Here is a 16,450-nt window from a genome sequence, read left to right as displayed (position 1 = left end):
TGCCAGGAGGCAGCCGAACACACACTAGCTGATGTTAGAACAGCACTGATGTGTCACTGAGTGAAACTGATGTCAGTGAGTCAGAGAGTGACAACATTATAAATAAAAATAGGTTGTGGAAATGATAGATAGATATGTAGACTCCTTTAAAAGTAACGGCAATAGCTGTGCAAAAATCAAACAGGTTGCACTGATTAATTTTACGTTACTCTTTTATTGTGTACTCTTTTATTTATTATCAACAGATTCCAATAACCTCTTACAATATGAAGCATCTGAAATTTCTGAGTTTATACTGTTTAGCAACAAATATATCAAACCTCAGGCTTCTCTTGCCTGCTGTACTGACCATCCAAAGGAGGTTCAGAGCCGGTTATGTAATCATGTGAGAACCATTTCCCACTGTCTGAGCTTCCTGTAGTGCTGTTTTGATCACATTTTCTTCAACGGATCAAATTTTCTGCTCCTAAAGGCGCAGCTTAGTTAAGCTCTTCTAAAGGTGATTATGGGAAAATTCAAATTTACACACCTTTCCCAGTGAATTTCAAGTTAATCAAATGTGGTGCCCAAATGTAGTTAACAAATGATGAAATGGTCAATAATGTTCCATTATGTGTAAGTGACATTATTCCTTTAGCTCCTGTGCAAAAGAAGTAAAGCTGAGATAATGTCAATCTAGGTTAAAAACCTATTTGTCAGGCATTCAGGTTTGTTGACGGAGAGATTGGACACTGATATCCCAGGGTGACCTCATGCCTGTGTTACCTTATGGCTCTCCTTTTTAGTGATGCTGTCATAGCTAGACCTGCAGGAGTCCCTGATTTCACTCTGATCATAATAAACACCCTTTTAAACCAGTATAGGATAAGATTTGATTCAATCCAGTTTTATTTATAAGGTGCTTTTAACAATGGACATTGTCTCATTTACATTTACATTTATGGTGTTTGTCACAAAGCAGCTTAACAGAAATGTGGATATAGATTTGGAGTTAGATCCATAATGAGCAAGCTACAGGCAAGAGTAGCAAGAAGAAAACTCCCTTAGACAATATGAGGAAGAAACCTTGAGAGGAACCAGACTCAAAAGGGAATCCATCCTCATCTGGGTGACACCAGATAGTGTGATTCTGAGAAAAAATACACTTCCACAACTGTATTTTATAAACTCAAACAGTACTCCTGATTGTGTTGAAAAGCACGAGTATGAGCATCAGGGTCTTGTTTGATTTAATTAGAGATCATAGATTTTAAATCTCTAGTATCTAAGTGAAGTTATCTCTAATTTCCCCCTGGAATCAATAAAGCGTCACCGTATCCAGTGAATAATGAATGAGACTTGGGTATAGACTGCTTTAAGTAAATGCAGTCTTTAGGCTATCTTAGAATATAAGAGCATAGCTGATTTATTCTCTCTATGTCAAACTATGCAGGACGTGCAAGCAGGTGCATGAACTGAAACATGATAGACAAGCATTATGTAGTTACGCTAAAAAAAAAGCTTATCACTTCCCAAATGGAAAATCGTAAAAGCTGTAAGACTGGCATTGATTAACATCCATCTTCATGCTCCCTTACTAACTTGTAAAGGTCTTGATCAGTGAGTTACAACTCAGAACACACTCTTATGATACAGATAAACAGTCGAGAGTTAAGGGTCTCATTCAAACCACTTACCAGTGGCTCTGTGGCAATACTGGGACTTGAATTCGCAGCCTTCTGCTTACTAGAACAGAATGCTATCCAATGAGACTGTGACGTTATTTAAGATATCAGTGTATTTTAGTGATGTTAATGATAATAATAATAAAAGTAATAATAATAATAATAATAATAATAATAATAATAATAATAATAAAACATATGCATGGTGATTTGGGAAAACCAAATCACCATGCACCAAATTAGGGCATCACTGCTTTGAAAAACATGAATATATTTTACCAAATCAATGTGGACATGTTTTCATTTTAATATTTTAATCTTGCCTAAGCTATATCCCTACAAGGATCATGCTCTTTTACAAGAATGTCTACAGTAGAAAGAGACAATCTGCCTAAAAGCTTACTGGCTATTTCCTCACACAGTTAATGTCACACTGTGATCAAGTTATTGCATAGCAAAAATGGACATACACCTAATCAGTTCAGTTATCAGCTGTCAAAATGTCCGCAGTGCTCCTGTGCCACAGTCTAGAAGCTTTAAATGTGATTTTCTTTTTTTTTCACTTATAAGAGTAACCAGACCAGACTTTAAAATGCTATAGCGTTACTTGGCCATATTCAGCAACACACAGCCCTGAGAGTTAATTCAACACTGTAGGTGTTAATTGAACTCAGGGGATTTTGCTGTGAAGACAGTTCATGCTGATGCATGACTGGTCCCTAATGAAGCTGCTCTGGACTGAGTTCAGTATAATCCATGTGCCTCTCTGCTATAACAACACTTCTTATTTACCCACAATCCCTGCTGTTTATTTTTAGTCTAAATAATTATAGGAAAAATGCAGTTAGAGATTTAACCATTACCTAGCCTAAAAATATATGCACTGATGCTCATATAGATTAAAGTGCACAAGATTATAAAAATATAATACATATCTGAAGTTAAACTCCATCGTGAAACACATTAAATATGTTTCTATTCTATAAATATTTGTTATATGCATAATAATTCTGGTCATAATTTGTTGATTGATGCTGTATTTTTGTTATTCTGACCTCACATGGTGACATTGTGTCACAGTGTGTTTAATAGGAGAAAGAGATTCAACAATCTCATACACTCAAAATTCAGATTTTGATGTTAGCTCCTTAAAAACAATCGAACAATAGCTACTTTTATGACTCACCATTTTCCAGTGACATTCAATGTCCTGTTCATGAGAAATCTAATACAGAATTAGTGAAGACAGCAAACGTTGGAACGCCTCAAACTTCCAGAATGCAATGCAGCTATACGACACATTTACAGCAGAGATTCAACTCGGCTAGTTAGAGATCTATGAGATGACAAGCGTGATGGTGTTGATGGAGGTATTGTCATGAATGTTGAATCTTTGGAACCTGACCTGTTCAAGCAGTGTGTACAGATGAAGAGGTGAGAGAGCTAGATACACTAAAGTGCTGCTGCAACACTCTCTTAATGCAGTCGAATGAAAGAATTTTAAACTAAAAACTCAGAATCTTGGATGTCATTAAAGATCATATGTTACTTCTAAAGATTAATATGCAAGTTGTTCAGGGTGGATTTTTGCTTCAAGTGATACTATTATAAACCAATCCTGCCAAAGTCAATGAGAAGCTTTTCAAGGTTAGTATTGTGAAGGAACTCTAGGGAAGATAATCAATAATGAAAGAGTACATCCCCCCTACAGTCATTTTTGTACTATCAAGGAGTCGGTTCTATTAATAAATTGTACTGCTGAATAATTTAAACACAGTAAAAAGGGGAAGCCAGGCACTTTTGCACACACTTATGCTTTTATCGCCCTCTAGTGAGAATGGAAAAAAACACAGCACGGCTCAGACCTTAGTGTTTTCAGGTATCAGGGAAATTCTTTATTTATCTACTTAATTTTTTGCAACATGTAATCTTTTTATCATAATGGGTTGTTTTTGTTGCAAATTTACAGCCATATAATTTATGATTACCATTTTTGCTTTTTTCTCATGTAGGCCTAAGAACAGCTACAACATGGCCAGCTCGGAAATGAAAAAGAAGGAGGAAACTGACCCTCTCTCTGGTCATGAATGCTGAGGAGCTCACTGAGTAATCACAAGACTGTGCGCTTGTCAGCAAAATGTTAGTGGAGCCAGGCACATAGAGAGAAGCAGACAAGCTGCAGAAAGACTCTGACATCCAGTCTTTCAGTTCTGTCCAGTCTAATTTGATACAATTACACTCGACTCACCCATCAACACCACCACATCTTAACTTCAGCTCTGAAACAAGCGCTGTGTACTTGGATACTTGACGATAGATGAACTTTTTCTAAGAGCAGAGATCATTTACTCCCTGTTTCTGCAATGAAAAAACAGCATGTGGTCAGAGCGCATACTGGAGAGATGTTTAGAAATCCTCTGGTAACTCTAATACCTTAATGTGAAACAGATTTGTAAGGAAACGACAGATCTCTCAGAATGGCAGGAAGACAAAAGGTTTTTTTTGTCTGTCATTTTTCTGTACATGCTTCATTTAAAAAAATACTTCCTAATTGGCACTAGTGGTTGGTTTCCCATTTGCTGCATCCGCTGAAATCATTCTAGATCGTTTCTAATGTGGTGCGGAGAATTCAGTGCTTCTGTCCTCTCCCTCATGTGTCCATGATCCAAGCAATGTGGCTGGATTTAAAGGGCAAAGACAAAACCTCACCAGAGGAAAATAAAACAAGTCTAAAAAAGTGAATTGTTCCATTTTTTGATGCCTCCACCGCAGGCCTGCGAGTCACACATCCTTATTTTGGAATAACTTTGGCATGACAGTCTGAATTTACAGTACAAGATGATAAAATAGAGCTCTTATCTATACTGTCCGTAGAGTTCCTTGTAATTTGTCAAGTTTTGGTTAATAGCTTGGACAGACAGTGACACATAAAAAAAATGTTAGCCCTCATGAGGTCCATCCAGAGGAATGTGTGTGCTGCTAAAGTCATGGGCAGATTTGTGTCATTATAATGAGTCAGCATGGGTGTGGTCGCATTCACGGCTCATTAAAACACTAGGGTAGTTCTCTAGTTAGCAGAATGGTTTGTGTCACAGGTTCCACGTGCCTAGCAACAGCAACTGGATGGATTAAGCTGAGCCGGCTAATAGCCATACTAAGGGTGGACGAGTTCACTGGAGGATTCCAGAGAGATGGATCACTGAGGATCTGGCAAATTGCACTTTTCTTCCTTTTATTTTAAAAAGATTTTGTTATTAAACGGAACTACCAGGATTTAGGGCTCGAGTAAGTCTTGGCTCAGTTTGCAACACAAACCATTTCAAAGAGAATGAAAGTGCACACAGAATGAGAAATGCAACGTCTGAAAAGTTTGCATACATTTTATTCTTTTGTAACAAGGCTTCCAACATGTAAAGAACATTCAATCGTACCACATGTTCATGGCATTAATACAAGTTTATATCATGACAGTACCAAGGTGTTTTTTTTAATCTGTGTCAAACTCACAGATTCCGAAAGAGTCATTTGCAAGGCACTGGCCAACTCAATTGTATCCAACTAACAGATATGTATGACAGGGATTATAAAACATTTGGCAGAGCAATACAGATTAGTGCTTTTGTTTATTCCCTTATCAGCAATACGAATGCTCCGATATCGTTATCCTGTACTCTACTGTACATGATTATCACGGAGCATTTGTTCATTTGGTTGTGACTCAAGATCCTCAAAAAAAAAAAAAAAAAGGAAAAAGTGCTGGCCCTGGTCACAAGGCCATGTCAAAATATTAAGACAAAATTTTTCTGTTCCCTTATTTTTTCCTCTTAGGGAGTGAAAGAAAAATAAATCTACAAATCAATTACAGTTTGGTCACTCACAAATCACACAAATAAAAAAATAGCATTTGATGCATACAAAGCACTAATCAGGTACATTAAGGCAGCAATATACTGAAATCAGGCAGCCTGTGATCTTGATTGGAACAAGACTGCGGTGCTTTAAGTAGAAAACATACATTACATGGCAAAGCGATTTCTTTGCATAGTCGGTTGATTTGATTTTGCAGTTAATACTGACAGGAAGGTTTTTCTTCCACTTGTACATACCATTTGGTATAAAACCTAAGTCAAACACTACATACCCAACTGCTAATTGATCATCCGCTGCTGTCTGGAAATGACCATGACAAACTAGTAGGCAAAAGTATAAAAGACTATAAAACTGCAATATGCACAATATGTATTTCAACAGTACCTCTAATCACATGTAAGGTCATACACAACATATGGAACAATTAAATGCAAATACAATAATACTATACATGTAAAGATTAAGCAATGCTCTGTGAGATTATTCCATGAGTGGTTTAGCTACATCCGTGTCAAAAAATGCTGTACCATGATGAAATACTGCAGATGTTTTTGAAAAGCTTCGAAAAGGCACTTGATGGATTCACCCTTAAGAGAACGACTGGCAACATTCACAGCTTTACATGCATATTCGCTGACAAGTCTAGGAAACTCGTACCCTTGCTTCTGCAATGTCAGATAAGGGACCTACATTTTGCATTAATCTGATAAAACACACAAGTGTGTAAAATAAAGAAAGTGGTGAAAGGCAGATGAAGAGGTAGTTAAAACAGCTAGACCTTGCAAACTAAGCGCTGCATTAGTAATGCTCAGGATTTGATCAAATATTCGAGAGTGTGTTTCAGCCTTTGGTAGAGGTGTGTGAAGGGAAGTAGAGGTGGCAACATTGCTAACAAGAAAATCCTAAAAGTTACAGAGAAAACATAAACAAAAGATTACCACAAAAAAGCCTAGAGTACGTTAGTGGGTGGGTCGGCTATTTTCTTTCAGATGTGCTCCAAGAAACAATAAGAGAAGAATGAGAAAAAAAAAAAGCCAGATGTGCCCGGGAACTTAATAACAAGCAGCTCCTCCATTTTTTTTTAACAAAGTTACCACAATCAAAGAGGCTACTGGCTGACAAATCCGAGACTTGCAAATTCACAGGTCAAATTTCACCTAGATAAAGTCAGCGTGAAATGAAAGTAACTATTACCAAGAGCAAATGCATGTCACATGTCCTTTCCCCTTCAGTGAATTCAGGTTTCCCCTCGAGAATTTTATTCATGTTTGATCTGACTGCTGCTTTTTCTGAAAAAAAAAAGTATGAAATCATCATTTTCAGGCAACTCCAGTATCGCCATAGTGAGAAAATGGGTAAAAAAAGTCATAAATTCTATGGCTAAACCATAGAAGTTGGCACTGCTGCCCAAGTCTGACCAATCCCACATGCTCCCTACTGTTATTTCTGTTTATAGCCATCTGCAATATTTCCAGATGAACTTGTAACATTTTCCAAAATATAAATAAATAAGCAATTTAAGCCAATATACCTGTCTTTTTTTTCCTGCATTACACCAGCTAGTGTGAACAGGTTTTTGCATGGTTGCTAAATTCATGCTAAATGCATCGCTGTCACTGGAACATGACATCATAAGAATGACGCAATTAACTAAAATCCCCTCAATAATAAGGCAATGCCGTGTACTTTCTTTGTATGTAGAAAGATCTTATATGGAGCCTTACTGAGTGTAAAAGTTTTGGTGCAATCGTAGTCTCGATGCACACCTCTGGCCTGTGGTTTGTTGGTGATGATCAGAGAGACAGCAGTCAGGGTCTTTGTCCTTGTGTCAGCTAAGCAAAGAGGCCTAAAACTTCTCTTTGAACTACATCTTGTATAAGAGAAACTGCTAAGTAAACAATCTGAGTTCCAATGCATCGTGATTAAAAAGCTGAAAAAAAGAACCTCATTTGAAGGGTCTTAATCGAAACCTTTTAAGTGCTATATATGCTCCATGCACATCTTGTAAGGCAGACTAGAGAGGAATCAGCCCACAGGCAAAGTATTTAGTACTCTTAAAGTGCAAAGAATTAGTATGACACAAGTCTAAGACAAGGATATAAATAAAAAAAAATTGAACTAAGTACACAGATAGCTCCTTATACAACAACAGTGCAGGAGCTTTATGAATCCTTCAGCATTCCCTTCATTTCCACATGAGTACCATACTGCATAGAGTACCATATTGTACATAATTATCAACATTTACACGAGTCCTCCAAACTCAACCTCCTTTCCAAAGACATTCTTTGTGGTTTTTTTTTTTGTTTTTGGCACTGATTCCCAGGGTTTGGTCCAGTATTGTTTATTAAGGCATCAGGAATGGCTTTGTGCAGTTAAGGCTGTCTGTGCATTAGTAACACAAGGGCGGATGGACCAGGGCTCACCAGCGCCCACTCACACTGGCAATGTCGGCATGGTACTGGCGTGGCAGACGCCCGCTGGCGCCCCCCTCCAGGAACGAGGACCGGATGTTTGGCGGCTCAAAGAGTTTCCTTCGGTTCTTGTTCAGATCTGTAAAACACAACAGAAACTTTAGTAAATAATGTACCTTAAAAATATGTCCATTTCAACATTGCAAGATACAATAAAAAAATTATTCCACATGACACCTACATCCATCTACCTTATTTACTGACTTACAGACAAGTGCTTCTTGGTAGTATTTGGTGTCTGTAATGTCAGGTGTTGTGTCTGTATTTGTCTGCTGCTGTGACAAAACAGTTTCCCTCAGGGATCAATACAGTACTCAGTCTGTCTGTCTGTCTATCTATCTATCTATCTATCTATCTATCTATCTATCTATCTAAAACACAGCAAGCACTGTTTTTCTTTACAGAACATTTCACATTTAGATTTCCAGAGGTCCATGGAATGTGTTGTTTCTTACAGAGGGACACAAAAAGTGAGAGAGGATGCTCTTCTCTCAGTACAAGTTTCCATCAACCCAGACTATACTACATTTTTGACTGGCTCAAGACCTCAGCAAGAGAAATAAACACTGGCCCACAGGCATTTCCTGTCCTCAGAGCAAATTGGCCTTGTCCTCTCTGTACCTCCAAGCTCTGGAATTCACAAGCATGTCAGCATTGCCCATACATAACAAGTATTAACACTGAAAAAGGGGGGCACTGAGCTATCCTCAGACCTAGACTCTGTATTTTAATCCCTTGGGGGACCATCAGCATTTAAGGAAACACCCGTGTCAAAATGTAGAAAGCAGTTATTGTTATTTGATTGTGGGTGCTTTTGCCACAACTATGTTCAAAGTGGATTGCAATAATTTGTGCAACTTTTGACTGAAACCAAAGACTGCCAAACATGGGAACAAACTCAAATGGGTCACATTCTAGTCTGATATAGATACAGACAGTCACATGGAGCCTGCCATGTGTGCTAGTAGCTGACAGCTCCATGCATGCATTCATTCATCCACTCTTATTAGGGATTATTAAAACTGGGGCTTAATTTGTAAAAAAAAGGTCTTTTTTTACCAGTCAGGATAGTAGGAGAAAAAGACATACCTGAGATGGCCAGCAGCATTTTCCGGCGTGCTCCAAATGTGGTGATGCCCAGCTCCTTCAGGTCCTGATCGGTCAGAGTGAGGAACGTCTGCAGGTCGATCTGTGAGGCAGACAAAATGGCAGCTATTGACCCTGTAGGAGCTGACATATCTCAAATGGTCTAACGCACAATTCACAGTTTGGATTCTCATTCTCTTAGGACAGAGGTTTAAAATTCAGCATCTCAAATGAGTCCAAGTTTTTGGTAGATTCTAATGAGAAACACAGATGCTCTAGGTAAGCATTCAATAATCTGATTACATGACTTCAATATCAGAACTGGAATACAACTGGGGTTCTTAAGCCTGACGACTTTCTTCTATGGTAAAGGATAACAGTTTAAACCTCTATTTGATAGTAGTGAGCACCACCTAGAAATTCTTCTTTTTTGGGTCAGTACCTCCTGTTGCTGGAAGACGTCGGTGTATTTCCCTAGGCCCAGCTTGCTGAAGAGCTCTGGCAGATCGGAGCCTTTCAGAGAGGTGCTGAGGTTACAGCCGTTACTCCCGGTCACTGAGGAGATGCAGTCCATGTAGTTGCTGCTGCTCAAATAGTGTTCCACTGTAAGAGAGAGAAAGGAACAGAACTGCTCTATCCAAAAGTACTAATATGTCTAATTCCCTAGTATATTCTTCAACTATTCAACTAGCCCAAATTTTTGTTTTCTTATAACTGACAAATCCACACTGTCCCACAGAGCGTAAATGTGGTCTCTGAGGTCCTCAACTGTCCAGGTACATCAGCAGTTTTAAAGGAGGGCTGCAGGTCTTTGAGCATCATTTAATCTCTACTGCCTTTCTGACCAGCTTACCTGACTTGTTCTGCTTCCTCTTGGGACTGATAGGTGTTGGGAAATCACTGTGTGACGGGAGCCCGCTCCCGTTCCTCTCCCTCCAGTTGTCCGAGTCGCTGCCACTTCCTACTCCTTCTCTGCTGTTGGAGCGTGACAGCGATAGCGGAGATCCCTGCAATAACACATAGCTCTATCACTACTGTTCACTGTAGCCACAAGCTTCTCTAACTCACTGAGCTCGTAAAAATTATCTGAGAACATCTAAGAGATTTGCCTTGACTCTAAATTCCAGTATCATGTATCAACTCTGAACAAACTGTCCCATATCAGGAACTGATAAAGTCACTCTGCATTTCCTCATCACTGAACAATAAACACTCTAAAACTTAATATTCTCAGCACTTTCTGCAGCTCATCAACTACTGTCAATGGCATTCATGTGCTAGATCAGGTGTGTTGAGGAAGGGAAAACTAAAGTATGCAGGGGGGTGACTCCTGATCTATGGAAACTGACCTGCGATCAGAAAGTCTGCACTCCACCAACAGACCTAAGGCTTAATTCTAGATATGTAAACCCATTCCCAAAACACGAAGTGAAGATGCAGTGGCTGTTCTCACCTCGTAGGTAGTGGACATGGTAGGCTTGTAGGACACATGGTTGGCCCTGCGCAGCTCCTTAATGGTTTCCGCAGGCATGGACTTGGAGAAACCCAGGCCGCTCCATGTGTTTGTTGGCGTTCGCACCTCCGTCACTACTGGCTTCTTCAGCATGGCTGAAAATGCACCGAACCACAGGTCTTTCTGTGAATACCTTATTTAAAACCTAAATACTACTTTTATAGATGTGTCCTAAAGAAATCAATCAAAATAAGAACGTTGTCTAAGCAGTGGCAATGATGGGTACATTCTATTCCTAATAATAGTTTACTATTTGGCATCGTTAATGCATGACCAGCACATGGAATGGAGAAAGAGCTTATTAGGATCTTGTTTATTGTAACAGTATTGCAGGATGTTTATTGTAAAATGAACCAAGGCTGTAATGACATGCTGAACACTGCCAGATCTTCTGCCCTTGGAAAATCAGCAGTTCTATTCTATTGGCACGGTGGATTAAACATATCAGGCTGCCTCATTTTGTTATTTTGCAGATGAACATTAATTCATCCCTTCGTCTTCAGTAACCGCTTTATCCTGATCAGGGATGCGCTGGATCTGGAGCTTATCACCCTGAATTGTATGCCAGTCCATCTCAGGGCACCATGAACACACATTCACACACTCATTCACATCTAGAGACAATTTAGAGTCACCAGTCTAGCTACTGGCATGGTTTTGGATAGTGGGAGGAAACCAGAGACAGGAAATTGGGGATGAACAGAAGACTCTAAAATTTATAGGCAGGATATCAACACTTCAATAGAGATTAAGTTTGTCTACCACATACCTTTGGTTGCCAGCAACTTCTTCTGCTCATAATCAAAGGCCTGGGGAGAAAGAGAGAATCAGAGAGTGTTTAGGCTATGTGGGGAAGAAGACGTTCGTCCTATATATCGCCTGTCAGTTTGCTTTATAGAGAAGCAAAGGAACAAAGCTAAACACTGCCTTATTCTGTCATAAGTATTTACTGTACACTAATGGAGAGACTTATGTTTACTTGAAAAAGAAACAACACAAAGTCTAAGAGGACACTTAACATGTGAGTCAGTGGGAACAAAAATACAGCATCCCAACAACCATCAGCAAGTACAGTACTGCTTGAAGAATACCAACTTCCATTGAAATCTACGCAGCATGCATCACTGAAAAAGATTTAGCATATCAATTTTTGATGCAGACTTGGAATCTATTTCCTGAACACTGTGACTGATGCTGTAGTCACTATGGCTCTGGTAACAGAAGATGGAGGACATGAAAAGGCATGCTGGAGTACCTGCATGTTGGAGAAAGAGGACTGCGGTGGGAGACGGATGCGCTCCGAGTTCTGCTGGGCGGCTCGTTCGGCTGCTCTCTCACTGCCCGGAGCCCGTTTATCTGCCACGGGACTCTCAGAAGCACTGGAGTCCGAGTCGGAAAGCAAACAGTCTGAACTGGAGAGGCAGAGACAGAGAAAGGTAGAGTAGAGGGAATTAGAGAGAAATAAAGACCAAGAGAGGGAGCAGGCAAGAGAACAGAAAGTAGTGTTATTTGTAATATAAGGACAGTGAAGGCAACACCTTCCTAACTTACAACAGAAAAATATATTCCAATAACATTAGTTATTCTAGTCTCTAGTATACATGCTCTCAAAATCATCATCCTTCAGAAGAATCATCTCCTTCAGAAGCACACTGTCACTGGAGACTATTCATAAGATACAATGCAATTCTTCTCTGCCTCTGTTACGTGAGTCACACAGCTGGAGGAATAGATTTCATAGCGATTTATTTTCCTACTCAAGCATGTTGTTTAACGTCAGCCGCTGACCTTTAAAACTGCCCTGAGCACTAGCAGAACACCTGCTGGGACACACAGCTGATGCTGGTTAATAGCAAACAGTTTTCCAATAAACATTATGGTACAGTATGTTACAGTTAACAATCCAAATCCTTGACTATACACATCCTGACTGACAACCTGTGTATGTTTTCTATCAGATACCCATGAAAGTAAGAGAAGTTTGTGTGTTGATGAGAAACACTACTCAAATTCACAAATTAATTTTCTTTCACTGGTAATAAATAAGAAGCAATGATCCAGATAAATCCAAGTGTGCCATACATTCAGTAAAAAATGGATAATTTTGAGTGCAAACATTTTAAGAGGAAGTTAAAATATGTAATACTTTTATGTGACTCGAGAATGGTATTCTAGTGGCCCTACCATGCACAGGAAGGTCATAAAAAATATTGTTATATCCTATGTAATGAGCAAACACAGTGAACAGGAAGCCATTTAGGTTTCAGTCAAACTCAAAGAAGTGAGAAATGCAACATATAAGTTATATATAAGTTATATATTATATAATCAACATAAGAAAACATAAGTAAATAAAAACACTTCTGAAAAATTAGATTTTATGATAAAACAGAGATATTATTTTCTAAAGCTGCCAGGAAAAACACAAGAAAAAAAAAACATTGTCAGACGATCACTATGCTACTATTGATGACTATCAGAACTATTTTACTGTCACAACTGCATTTAACCAATCAATGGCCTGAACTATTTCTCACACTACCCATACCTGGACAGGAAGGGTAATCAAATTCAGCTGGGGTGTGTATTTACAGTATTTACATGCTCACAAGGCAACAGAAACAATAACCAATTGTGGGATCAGGATTGCTTTGTTAAGCTGTTATACCTGTCTTTCAGTGATTGTCTACACCATAATATTAGTAACAATACACACCATAATCTAATGGTTAGAATATTTCATGCTTTTGCAGACAGTGATATATATGTTGTGTGATTGTAGCAGTTGTGACTGTGTGTGGATGTGAGCACATACTGTAAATGAGAGTTCTTTGTGCCCTGAAGTAACTCCACAGCCTGCCTCTTGCCTGAGGCTGTTTTACAGGAGGCCAACATCTGCTTTAGTTCACTGCTGTTGCCCGAGTGTGAGGGGCTCCGCGGCATGCCCACCTCCACAAAAGTATCAGATCCTGAATCACAAACACCCGCACACACACATACACACATACACACACACCTCTGAGCCAAATGACAGACATCTTTGGTTAACAATTGTATAGCATGACTACTCTTGGCATAAAGGAATCTAGAGTCGACCGCCCTCATTACAGCTTCACTGCTCACCAGAGACAGGAAAATCTAGTTTAACTGACTCCTAGTCTGAGTGAGGGACAAAAACCATACCCTTATCCTGGCTTTTGGAAGTTCAGCCAATTCAAACACATCTTAATGGTTACAATGCAGGAATACGGAAATGCTTGGCCTTCAGGAAAGCATGGCTTAACCATTTGGAACCAAACACATATTAATACATAAATGAACTGGCCAAAGTCAATACAATCCAATTTCAATCTGAAGAAGGTCAGAGGGTTAGTGCCAATCAAGCAGTTCACCATATTTTTCCCTGAATAACATGAGAATTAGCAGAAAGAAACTGTAACTACTTCACAGCTAGCACTTACATTTTCTTCCTGGAGATTCTACTACAAACATAATACAAGTATACAAATGTAATCTTACAGTTTACATATACTATCATTCCTAAATATACATAAAGACAATTGCACTAGGTTCCAAGTAAACCATTTGCTTACTGAACCAAAAAGACGTTAACTTAAACCAGATCAAATGTATGAAAAACTGGAGCAATAATCACGTGAGTATGCTGAATTTGTTACATTCATACAACAGAATATTTACTCCAGGGTGGGAGTACCTTGGTCCTGACTGGACTTGCTGGACAGTGGTTCAGATGGACAGTGTGTACTGGCGTCCTGGACAGGATCTCCATGTGCTGCATTCAGAACTTTATCAGCCAGTGAGGAAGTGGACATTCTGTTGTACATAGAGCTGGAGTGCTACAGCACAAAACAGACACAGATTCATTCCAGAGTGCACACCTTTTTCATTCATATGACATAGGATATTTTACCATATTCATCTTTTCTAGCCTAACTGGTGGCTGGCATATTGTGAAATAGTCTAGGCTATGTCACCTTGCCATTGAGGGAGGACACGGCCTTGCTGCAGTCTGTGACTCCATTGACCTGTGGATCTATTGGGGCAAGGCCGGGTGGAGGAGACGGTGTATTCTGTGTGTAACTCTGGAGCAGGATGTTGGTCAGTGTGGCCTGAGTGGCTGGATGGATCATCAGTGGTGATGAAAAACCTGGAGATTTTGGTACAAAAACTCAGTATATACACTACATGGTCAAAGGTTTGTGCACACCTGATTATCACACCCACATGTACTTGTTAAACATCCCCTTTCAGATTTAGTCCCCCTTTCCTGTTATAATAACCTCCACTCTTCTGGGAAGGTTTACACTAGATTTTGGAACGTGGCTGTGGGGATTTGTGCTCATTCAGCCTCAAGAGCATTAGTAATGTCAAGTATTGATGTCAGGCGACGAGGCCGGAGGTTCAGTCAGAGTTCCAGTTCATCCCAAAGGTGTTCAGTGGGGTTGAGGTCAGGGCTCTGTGCAGGACACTCGAGTTCTTCCACACAACCTTGGAAAACCATAGACCTCACTTTGTGCAAAGGGGCACTGTCATGCTGGAACAGGTTTGGTCCCCCTAGTTCCAGTGAAGGGAAATTGTAAAGCTACAGCACACAAAGACATCCTATACACAATTGTGTGCTTCCAACTTTGCAGTTTGGGAAAGACCCACATATGGGTGTGATGATCAGGCGTCCACAAACCTTTGGCTGTATTGTGTATTTATTCACGTCTTACAATATACAATTACAAAATAAAAATAATAGACACATTTTTCTCCTTACTACAAATGTAATCAAAGTTTACACAGAGGCTATGAGGTTAAGGTATTTAACAAGGAGTCTATATGACATTTACACAGAGATCTTCTATGTCAATTTTGAAAGTGTAAATTAAAAAAACCTGAATTTAGAAAAAAAATGCCTGAATATATTTGCAAAAATGCCAAAATAAATAATAGAACACTTAGTTGAGGTGGAAAATGTAGACTATTGATAAATATGAGATGCAAAAAAGAGTTATGGAACAAATGATGGTATAGGGGACACTCGTGCACTGTTTGTACAGACAACGAAACAAAATTAAAACTATTTAATTAACATCAAATGTCTCCATGATTACTGAAAATGAATGAATGGATCAAATGTCAAAACTACCCATTGCACTGCTGTTTTTTGTGCTTTTCTTCTCATACACAGTCATCTTCAAGATTTTTCACATGACCATAGTTTATAGAAACATTCACATTGGCTTTCTGGAAATTAGTCTAAAACTGCAAAATGTTTGAATGACTTCACCCAAAAACATCTGTGAAATTACTAAATGATTTACTAAAAAGCAGATTGAGTACAGATGAACAAATACAAACTTAGAGTGGAAATAAATTATTAAACTTTGGGGGGCAGAGCCTGTGGGGTAATACCAAAATCATACCAAATCAACAGCAAGGAAAACAAGTCCAGTTGTCCAAGATGGCTTCCCCCATATGACATGATATATTATTGTGTCCTATAAAGTAAATGTTAATGTGTGTGTATATAAACACAGAAGATTTTGGGTAAAACAGATGTCCATGACTTAGCTACACTAGCCTCATAGCTCCAGTGCAAAACAAAAGAAATAAATGTTGGATGCTAAACATGTCTTGGCTGACTGTCTACATTTAGGGATAATGGTAAATTATGTACATTTTGTTTCTTGTCAAGGTATTCCTTTAAATACTGTAGCCTTTTTATTTGAATGAGCACAGAGCTAAAATGTAGGGGATATTTGCACATAGAAAGGCACACTATTTGCACCCAATTTCGTCACTGCTAATTCCCACCTGACTAATTAAATAAAATA

General features: G+C 39.0%; 1 protein-coding gene across 1 annotated transcript in view; it reads right to left on the bottom strand.

Annotated features, from left to right (window-relative positions):
• Nucleotides 1-5,026: 5,026 nt before the first annotated feature.
• The window catches only part of bicc1b (BicC family RNA binding protein 1b), a 67,068-nt gene continuing 55,644 nt past the window's right edge, over nucleotides 5,027-16,450 (bottom strand). The window contains exons 12-21 of the mRNA XM_034309453.2: nucleotides 14,603-14,775; nucleotides 14,323-14,464; nucleotides 13,423-13,576; nucleotides 11,863-12,019; nucleotides 11,377-11,416; nucleotides 10,548-10,702; nucleotides 9,948-10,101; nucleotides 9,537-9,697; nucleotides 9,098-9,197; nucleotides 5,027-8,087 (exon numbers count right to left, since the gene is read on the bottom strand). Of these exons, the coding sequence (XP_034165344.1) occupies nucleotides 7,957-8,087; nucleotides 9,098-9,197; nucleotides 9,537-9,697; nucleotides 9,948-10,101; nucleotides 10,548-10,702; nucleotides 11,377-11,416; nucleotides 11,863-12,019; nucleotides 13,423-13,576; nucleotides 14,323-14,464; nucleotides 14,603-14,775 (1,367 nt within the window). The 3' untranslated portion in view covers nucleotides 5,027-7,956. The remainder of the gene's footprint in view (nucleotides 8,088-9,097; nucleotides 9,198-9,536; nucleotides 9,698-9,947; nucleotides 10,102-10,547; nucleotides 10,703-11,376; nucleotides 11,417-11,862; nucleotides 12,020-13,422; nucleotides 13,577-14,322; nucleotides 14,465-14,602; nucleotides 14,776-16,450) is intronic.

This window comes from Pangasianodon hypophthalmus, chromosome 12, assembly GCF_027358585.1.
Source record: "Pangasianodon hypophthalmus isolate fPanHyp1 chromosome 12, fPanHyp1.pri, whole genome shotgun sequence".
Lineage (NCBI taxonomy): Eukaryota > Metazoa > Chordata > Actinopteri > Siluriformes > Pangasiidae > Pangasianodon > Pangasianodon hypophthalmus.
The sequence above is the reverse complement of the archived record's forward strand: the minus strand, read 5'-3'. Positions and strand labels throughout refer to the sequence as shown.